Genomic DNA, 8,855 nt, shown 5'->3' on the forward strand with positions numbered 1-8,855 from the left:
CCCCCCCCCTCCTCCCTCCGACTGACCATCTCGCGGGGCTTTATGGCGTGAGGTCTGATTGACCGCGGCGGCGGCGCGGCTGCGAATAAATCCGAGTGGCTGGAGCCGGGGGGGAGGGGGGTATGGTCGCGACTCTCTCACCTCTCGCGGCGTTGTCTCACTTGCACTCGCTCGCGGGGGTGCTGCTGCCGCGCGCTCTCTGTCTCTCTCCCTCGCACTCACGTGGGGGATGGCCGAGCGCAGCGCCAACGGCCGGGAAATAATGAATCCGCGCCAGCAGCGCCAGTGCGGATCATTGAATGGGCCGCGTAAAGTGGAAAGCGATGACCGGGATGTGATTGCGCTGCTCGTCCGAGCCGTGGCCGCCGCGCCGGGACGTGCCGGGGGTGGGGCAGCGGCCCGGGGTAGCCCCCAAACCGCGCCGCAGCCCAGCACAGTTTGTGCGCAGTTTCAAGCAATAAGTTTTGCAAAATGGTTGCGCACGTCGATATAGTACTTTCTATACCGCGCTGGGCCGGCCAGGCGCCACCACCTCGGGGAGGACGTGAGCATTAGCGACGCTCTGCTCCACCCGCGACTCGGATTTCTTATTTGGGCCGCCGCATCACAACCGCGGTGCATGATGGCGCGCGCGGTCCCAGTGCGGGCGGCGGCGGCGGCCGCCGCTCGGAGGGGAGCTGCGGTAATTGAGTTCCACGCCAAAGCCCCCTGATCGCATGCCGCCGCCACCACCGCAAAGCAGTGCAAGTTTGAGCGCGTGCCTGCGGAACCTCATCCAGCTCTGCTTTGCTCTGCTTGTTGGCTACCGACGACGGGGTGGCTGGAGCTGCAGCAGGACGCCGCCGCGCCGCCACCGTCCGGGTCCTCTCCGCCCGCCGTCCGCCACCGCGACGTCCTGGAGGGAGTCGTCCTGGCCACTGGCCACGTCCCATGAGGGGCGTGCGCGGCTGGTCGCCTACCCTGGCTGGCGCTGCTGGTGCTGCTGGCGCCCCTGCCCCGCACGCGGCGCCGGCTCACTTTGCTATTAGGGTGCGTGCGCAGCGCGTGCCTGGCGCGTGCACGTGCACGCCGCTGCTGCAGGCCCCGCCCCAGCGATGGCTCATGTGGGGAGAGCCTCTCCTTCGTCTCGGCTACACTTACTCCAGCTCCAGGGGGAAGCCCCGCGGTGGTGTTGACTCGCGCTGAGTGGGCGGATGTGGCGGTCCCAGGCACTTCCCCGTTCATCCGGAGTGGACGGCCCTATCCAGTTTCCAAACTCTACTGGGCAGTCCTGGTGGGCGCAGCCTGCCTCGAAAACTAGTAGGCCTCAAGGCAAATAACGAACAGTGAAACATTTGAGAGAAGACCAAAAATTTGTTTTTAATGTCGATGGTTCGGTTTCTTCATAGTTTGACCTTTGCAGGTCTCCGATTTGACGGCTGTGGGGAATCTCGTCAGCGAACTCTTCGGCACACATGGATCTGATGATATTTTCCCTGCTGACTGCATTAGTTTACTATTTGGAGGCACAGCTGGCTGATTGGACTGGCAGATTATCCCCGAAGACTTGTTGTCTATGGCATTTCTCATTGCACTGCTGCCCCTAGTATAAACCTCATTGGACCTACAACAAATGGTGCAGTTAAATGTGTGTTGTTGAATTAACATGTTAAGTAGGGGTTAAGTAGGGGTTGTATTACAGTTGAAATTTTTATCACCTGACACTGCTGGGTTTCATCACTTCACTTGGTTCATTTTCAATTTCAGGTGGTTTATCGCAAACATCAATGGTACTTCGGTAACTGCAAGCTGATTGAGTTCTGGACAAGGAAACAATGTTTTCCTCTTTGGCACAGTCTCCAGAACCAAACCCTAAAGCACCTGAGGTAGACTTTCTAATCCTGATTCTGTCTTTGGTTGCACTGCTGATAGGTTGGGCTACATCAAGTTTCTCAGAGCCAACAGCACAGACAATACTGGTGTCTGGGCTAAATATGATAAACAAACATTAAGTTGTGTCAAAATAAAGATCACAATAATAGTGTTAGCCAGATTTTTCTCAATGCATTCACACCTACCCAGGTTCTACCACAGTTGACTGGAATGGACACTTCCATGTGAATATCGCGCCATCATCACTAACACTGATTAAGTACTTGCTGTCAGGACTGAGGCGAACCGTTGTGATAATGCCGGCATGCCCTATACCAATGTGTGTGGTGTAGCCTTCATTATAGTTCCAAACCTGCAGCAGAAAACAAAACATGTTTCTTGACTATGACTGCAAATTCAACTGTACATGAGATGCAAAATCAAATAAAACTTGTACCTTGACCAAAAAGTCATTGCTTCCTGTAACAAAGAAACTCCCATCTAAACTGATGTCAAGTGTATTGAGAGCAGCAGCAGTAGACCCCTCAAGATCTCTAATCAGCGAACCATCATAGCATTCCCAGTATTGAATCTTCCGGTCAGTGCCTGCATCCAAACAAGGAAGAAATACAGAAATTTCCAACACTAATATTTTAACTATACAACCAAAATAACAAATATAAATTCTTTTTGCAAATATATTAAGTAGGTAGTTATTTTAGAATGCGCTAAGTGTATCTATGAAGTAGATATCACCATAAGCACTAAATAGATACTCACCAGCCGTTAAAACTTGACAACCATCTGGATTAAATCGGCACGCCATGAAGAGAGAATTTGCAAAGAGGATTTGAAGTCTCACGAGGCGCCTGAGGAGGACAATGTATATTAAAACAGTTATCTTTGCATAAATAAATGCAATAATATTTCTATCCAGAGGTACACAATCATCTTTGTTCTTTTATATCTGATGAGCACTTACACTATGTCCCAAATTATACATGATCCATCAGTGCTTGCACTGACTGCTTGTTGATTATTAGAGCTGACATGTATATCTGACACAGGACCTTTATGATCCTTTAAAATAGCAGAGAGTTTATGGAGACTAGAACTTATTTTCCAAATACGAACCTGTAAGGTAATACTTTTAATTGTAATAACCAAGTTGATACAGAGTGTTCCAGAATGAATGCAAACCTAAATGCTGTCAGAACTTAAGAAACTTACTTGACCCTCTCCACCACCAGAAACAATTGTAGAGCCATCACTTGTGAGATCCAAGGCAGTCACTCCTTTGTTGTGAGCATTTGGGATAGTATACATTAACTTCCCAGATTGAGGAGTGAAAGACCGGATGCATCCATCATTCCATCCTACTCCCCCCAAAATTATGTTATATTACTCAAGACCAATTTTTTTTAACACTTTAATATTAAACTTAGTTTAATTGCTACCTGATTCTCAACCTACCACTAATGATTGATTTTCCATCAGCTGAAAATTTAACAGTTGAACATGTAAAATTGGGGACACTAATTCGCAGTAGCTCTCTGCATGTCTCTGTATGCCACACCCGGATATCATCCTTACTTGCAGTAGCAAAAACTTCAGCATAGTTTCTGCAAAGGACAAACAAACAAAAAACCAAAGTCAAAGTGAGCAATACATATTTTCCTGATGGAAAGGGCAAATATTATTTCTTGCAGACATTTCTATTTAGGACTTACTTTGGGAAAGCAATATCATAAATGCATGAAGTGTGGCAAGTAACAATCAGACGAACATTGAAAGTGCAAATATTTATAAGATAAATTTCACACAAGTCATTTCCAACCATAATTTCTTGGTCTCTGAACCTTTGCAATGAAGTCACAGCCGAGTCCACAGAAGTGCTTTTAAGCTGAAACCAACGCATATGAATGAAACTAAATACCATTCTGTTCTCAGGTATTGTAGTAAATTACAAGTGCATTGGTGTGTGTCTGTACTGTTGGTGCAAACATTATCCTTAATAGTTATATTGAACCCTGTACATGACTCACAACACTCAATAGGGGGTATGAGGGGGATTTTAACCCTTTGAAATTGTTTTCATTTTCTTTAACCAGCTCCACAACGCCGTTGCCAGCACCAACAACAAGATTACGGACCCCATTCAATCCATCAAGAATAATTATGTCTCGCACTCCTGAGAAACCGAATTTAATACCACCACTCAGTAAAATGTCCAAGGCATGGCAGTAGTAGTATGTATGGCAGGTGTATCGTCATTGATTCATTGAAATCATACCTAAACTATACCGTTCAGCCTCTGCGTTTCTTTTCTTTGACTTTGGAATTTTCCCAAGACAAACTGTCATGTTAGGTGTTCGAACAGGCTCTGTTTTATTAGTGTCCTCAGGAAAATAAAGGGCCACTTTAAGAATATCTCCAGTCAATGTCCCACAATATGCAAATTCATCTTGAGTGTCAATCTGCAAGGTAAACATCTTATAAATATATATGCATATCAAAAATTTAATAAAGAAGGAAAGTAAAATTACAGAACTTACAGTCACACAGTATACATTTCTTTTTATTTTACTGACTTGAACATCAACAGCTCTCACAAACCTCTTTTCAGGATTTACTTGCCAAACTCGTAAACTTCCCTCCCCAGCAGACATGAAAACTGAAGATCTGAGGTTGCTATGCTTTAGAGTAAGAGCATCACCAGCTGTAGCTCGAGTTGCAGGATAACCTATGTTAATTCAAAAATTAATTCCGTGCATAAATCAGACAGAACAGCAGTCTGGCACAGTTTGGTGTGTTATTTTATAAGAAATAATTTACCACACATGGGTTCCAGGGATGGTATGTGGGTCACCACTACATTACCATCATCTCTTCCACCCAAGGAGAAAAGATATGTAGAATCAAAAGAAAAATCAAGTGCTTCAACTCTCACTTTGTGAATATCATGTTTCATAAGAGCAGTCCTCGTATCAAAATCCCAAATAATGACAAATGCCTGAAAATAGATGGAAGTAGCAAAAGATACACCTTAAAAAACTTGAAAATTCCTCCAGCAAGTAATATGTGAAAAACTATCTAAAAATAAAGGTCTACAAGATCACAGTTGATACTCTGAGAAAATATACTGAACAATGTCAACATATGTTTCAAGAAATAAATTAAAACGTGAGATACCTTGAAACCCATGTGATTGATTTGACCTGAGGCAACATATTTGCCATCCATAGAGATAGATAGAGCCGTAATGACATTTGTGTGTCCCTCAAGGAAATCCTGTTTCCGTGAATCCCAATGCACCACAGCAACCTTGCAGCCAAGTGGGTATAGTATATGTTCCCCATTAGGATGTGCTTTCAATCCATGTATAGTTCGACCTGAAAGATATCTCGAGTTAATATAGCCAATGTCAAAATATTAGGATAGTTGCAAGAACCACAAAAACAATCATCAAACAACTTTAAAATAAACACAATATTTCAGCTGACCGTCAAAACCGATAAGAGAGAGTAATTCTAGGTCATCAGTTTGATCAACTTGAGGTGAACCCATGTCAAATTTTCAATAAATCTACGTTAAAAAGTTAAATGTTCCTGTGACGGGCAAGCACGAGATTCTATTTTCATGGTATACAGTAAACAAAATGAAGGTTGCCATGGTTACTCACGACTTATTTACAGTTCAGCAGGCCGCTCAAGTAAGAACCCGAACGGAGATAACTTTCTCAACCCAAACTTGTCCGTTTTTCTTCCGCGATATACAGAGTAGTTCATAAACCTTCACAAACAGTTAAACTTGAAAAGATTATTTGAATAAAAATGAATGACTTTAGTTCTAGTCACCAAAGTATCTAGCTTGAAATTTTTGCGAAACAAAACAAAGTGTTTACAGTGTTGGCAGCATTTCTAACCGCCAATGCCCGATGCCGGTGCGTTGCGTATTGATAGCTGGAGAAAAGCCTCAGTGCTTAGTACTGAAATTGTAATTGATAATTGATAAAAAGAAAGTACTGCCCACCGCCCAAATTCTTAATGGATGTCCCAGTATGGTCTACATCTCAGGAGGAACGGTTGAAATCGTTCAAGTATTGGCCTTACAAGAGAGGTCCATGTCGTCCAGAAAAGGTATTTTGAATTTCGATTTCAGTGTTTTCGTTTCTTAGCTAGTTTTTTCTTCAATTCGACTTTCGGTTGACGCCATTCACACTAGCTAATTTGCCTCTTTTGACTTGCTGTAGATGAATAGTCAATATTTCATTTAAATACGCACTCTCTGTAACCCTTTTTCCTGCTTTTCCCAGGTTAAAATTTCATGTCACTTGTCTCAATTTACATTACACATACATCTTGGATAACTTATAGTCACTCAAATTTTCTGGATTATATTTATTCTGCGTTACTAATACTGCATCATTTGTTTTCTTATAAACTCAGATGGCTGAAGCAGGTTTTTATTCAATTGGAAGTAAATCAGAACCAGACCTTGCGAAGTGTTACGTATGCTTGAAGGAATTGGACGGATGGGAGAAGGATGATGATCCCTGGTAAGACATATTGACTTCATTTTTTTCCAATTAATCCTGTATGTTTTCCTAATCATAACTGTTGATTTCAGGTCCGAGCATAAGAAACACGCTGCCTTATGCCCATATGTTGTTTTAAACAAAAGTCCTGATCAACTGACTGTGAAAGATATTCTAACCCTAGAATGTGAAAAACAGAAGAAAATTCTTGTAAGTGCCTGTTATATGAGTCATGTGGTGGGTTTGTGTGATGTTTTATTCATTTTATCAATATTTCAGGTACTCAGACACGATGAAAAAATTAAAATGCTTAACGAAATCCAGAAAGCTGTGAGAGCTGAGCTAGATAAGAGAAATGGCAAAGAAAACAAGCGTAAAATTTCCAGAGCACCTTCCAAGAGGACAAGTAAGAAGGAATGAAGTTTTTAATCTCTTTTGGCTGAAATTAGGATCTCCAATGTGATTTAGTAGATGGTGACAAACTGTTGGTCCTCAATTTCTGATTATTTTTATCTTGGACAGCCTGTTAAATTGTAAATAACTTGTGATTTTTTAAAGAATAAATTGTATTTTTATTGAACAGAAAATTACTTATTTAACCAGATGAAATAGATTATAATTGTATTCTTGAGCCAAAATCGAGAATGGTTTAATACATGCCATTTAAAGAACTTAAAATAACAATTTGTATAATCTCTTGTAATGTGTCAAATTTGCACCATAGCAAATTTACAGGATATAGATACACTTGTTATAAGCTAAGTTTGGATGAAGTAATTCAACACCCTATTAAAATAGTAAAATAAATAAACAAAAATGTAAACACATAATTTTAGTGCTATAGATGCTGGCAGCTAATAAATTAATTAAATGATCCAGTACATTCGTCAAGTTTCAGTGGATCCATATTATCATCAATTTCTGCAGTCACTGTCTGATTCTCAGGCGAGCTCATGACAGGAACACTTGCATACTGATCAGATGGCAAAAGTACTGCTGATTGTACAGCTGACTCTAAAAGGGATGTATCTGATTCAATGTCATTCAATGTTGATTCACTGCAAAACTTCTTAGATTGAGGGGAGCAGTAGTCTTCCCCCACAATACTTTTCGGTAGTGAACTTTCACTGAAAAAGTTTGACGGGGCATATAGTGGAATGGCGGGTGGTGGCCCAGCCCGAAGTGCCTCACATGCTTCGAACTCAGTAAGAAGAGTTTCGTGACTTTTCAGAATAGGCTGGGACAGAGACTCGCCGTTGACAGTTACAGTGGCAATTTTCAGTTCATCCTGGTTAGAAAATTCATGCTGAGGAGTTGCGTAAGGTGTACATAAGGTAGGCATAGAGAGAACCTTGGGGCAATCAGTAGAATGGGAAACATCAACAGTCATTATGGGGGCAAATGCTGGCTGAGCTTCTTGAGAGTGTTTCTCAGGAGGTGAAATGGCAGATGTACATGCTTCATTCAATGCTTCTTGAGTGTGTTTCTCAGGAGGTGAAATGGCAGATGTACTTGCTTCATTCAAAGCAGGATATTCATGTTTTGAAGAACTATGAGGATGTGTGATTGTACCTGCTTTGTTAGTTGAGCCACCTCTGCCTTTGCCTCTTCCTCCTCCTCCACCTCTTTTTTGCTTGGGCGTTTTGAATGGACCATCTTCAGCATAATTCACTTGCCCTCTGCTACGGCTTAAACTTAGACTCCTTGTTTCTCTCCTGGGTGGTAGATCTTGAGTACTACTAAGTGTCATTTCCGTTTCAATTTCTAGCTTCATCTTCTGCTTTGAAGTTCCTTTGTTCTGGACTGATGAACGACGCTTTGTTGTTCGTGGCTTCGACTGGTCATCACAGGTACTTCCCACTGTATCATGATTATTCCCAGCCAAGTCTTCATTAACTGGTTCAAACGCTACTGCATCCCTAGAAGGCAATGGGTCTGCTGAGTTAGAGGATTCATTTTGAGACTCCCTTGAAAATTGATCACACATTTGTATGTCCTCCTCATTAGGCAACACCTTAGGCTCAAGGCAGTTTATAGAATAATGATCTTGAGAACTACTTGAGACTAAAGATTTAACAGGTTGCTCTTGGACCAATTCAACAGCATTATTCCTATCCTCTGGATTTGCCAAAACTTCTGGAGGTTGTGTAATTTGCCCTGCTATCATATTATCATTCAAGGCCCCGGTGTTCAACCTGCTGGCCCCATCTTTGAATTCAAGTGGAAACTGTAAAGAATGAATAGTTATAGTTTGGAGTTTAATTTTTAAGTTGGAAATATTTTTGACATTTGCCAGATAATCTCACCTTGAAGATATAAAGGAAAAACTCTTGCATTGTTTGCCATTGTGCATCAGAAGGAAGAGGGTCCAATAAAAATAAAAGATGGCCAACTGATGACTTAACTGAAACCATTACTGTTTCAGTATCAAATGGATCCAACCTAAATAAAATCATAATAAAAATAA

The 8,855-nt window shown here is 42.1% G+C and overlaps 3 protein-coding genes across 4 annotated transcripts in view; 1 reads left to right on the forward strand and 2 right to left on the reverse strand.

The window, feature by feature from the left end:
* Positions 1 to 1,333: 1,333 nt before the first annotated feature.
* LOC113205603 (cilia- and flagella-associated protein 52) lies at positions 1,334 to 5,727 on the reverse strand. Of its 2 annotated transcripts, none has more exons than XM_052270087.1 (15): positions 5,534 to 5,727; positions 5,044 to 5,243; positions 4,687 to 4,864; positions 4,407 to 4,594; positions 4,145 to 4,328; positions 3,897 to 4,042; positions 3,582 to 3,754; positions 3,325 to 3,473; positions 3,082 to 3,227; positions 2,834 to 2,985; positions 2,632 to 2,720; positions 2,309 to 2,457; positions 2,058 to 2,224; positions 1,698 to 1,967; positions 1,334 to 1,603 (listed from the first exon to the last, which is right to left on the reverse strand). In XM_052270087.1, exons 2-15 carry the CDS (start codon positions 5,092 to 5,094, stop codon positions 1,360 to 1,362), a joined length of 2,286 nt encoding a protein of 761 aa, XP_052126047.1. In that variant the 5' UTR covers positions 5,095 to 5,243; positions 5,534 to 5,727; the 3' UTR covers positions 1,334 to 1,359. The 2 variants fall into 2 exon arrangements, with proteins under 2 accessions (XP_052126047.1, XP_026277073.1); XM_026421288.2 differs by lacking the exon at positions 5,534 to 5,727 and adding an exon at positions 5,355 to 5,521.
* A 32-nt stretch (positions 5,728 to 5,759) lies between these two features.
* LOC113205605 (baculoviral IAP repeat-containing protein 5-like) lies at positions 5,760 to 6,975 on the forward strand. Its single transcript, XM_026421291.2, has 4 exons — positions 5,760 to 5,990; positions 6,300 to 6,409; positions 6,481 to 6,598; positions 6,668 to 6,975. Exons 1-4 carry the CDS (start codon positions 5,898 to 5,900, stop codon positions 6,806 to 6,808), a joined length of 462 nt encoding a protein of 153 aa, XP_026277076.1. The 5' UTR covers positions 5,760 to 5,897; the 3' UTR covers positions 6,809 to 6,975.
* LOC113205604 (uncharacterized) overlaps positions 6,937 to 8,855 on the reverse strand; it is a gene marked incomplete at its 5' end in the record, with an annotated part of 14,691 nt that continues 12,772 nt past the window's right edge. The window contains 2 exon segments of the mRNA XM_026421290.2: positions 6,937 to 8,615; positions 8,695 to 8,830. Coding sequence (XP_026277075.2) covers positions 7,251 to 8,615; positions 8,695 to 8,830 — 1,501 coding nt within the window.

This window comes from Frankliniella occidentalis, unplaced genomic scaffold (assembly GCF_000697945.3).
Source record: "Frankliniella occidentalis isolate FOCC.00 unplaced genomic scaffold, Focc_3.1 Scaffold110, whole genome shotgun sequence".
In the NCBI taxonomy this organism is placed as follows: domain Eukaryota; kingdom Metazoa; phylum Arthropoda; class Insecta; order Thysanoptera; family Thripidae; genus Frankliniella; species Frankliniella occidentalis.

Bases quoted from the DNA above. Each gene is read 5' to 3' on its own strand.
- LOC113205605 (XM_026421291.2), top strand. From the start codon at position 5,898: ATGGATGTCCCAGTATGGTCTACATCTCAGGAGGAACGGTTGAAATCG. The intron at 5,991-6,299 runs GTATTTTGAATT...TTATAAACTCAG, and splicing joins GTCCATGTCGTCCAGAAAAG to ATGGCTGAAGCAGGTTTTTA. The intron at 6,410-6,480 runs GTAAGACATATT...TGTTGATTTCAG, and splicing joins GAGAAGGATGATGATCCCTG to GTCCGAGCATAAGAAACACG.
- LOC113205603 (XM_026421288.2), bottom strand. From the start codon at position 5,418: ATGGGTTCACCTCAAGTTGATCAAACTGATGACCTAGAATTACTCTCT. The intron at 4,329-4,406 runs GTAAGTTCTGTA...TTTACCTTGCAG, and splicing joins GAAATGTATACTGTGTGACT to ATTGACACTCAAGATGAATT. The intron at 3,755-3,896 runs GTGAGTCATGTA...CGTTGGTTTCAG, and splicing joins CATACCCCCTATTGAGTGTT to CTTAAAAGCACTTCTGTGGA.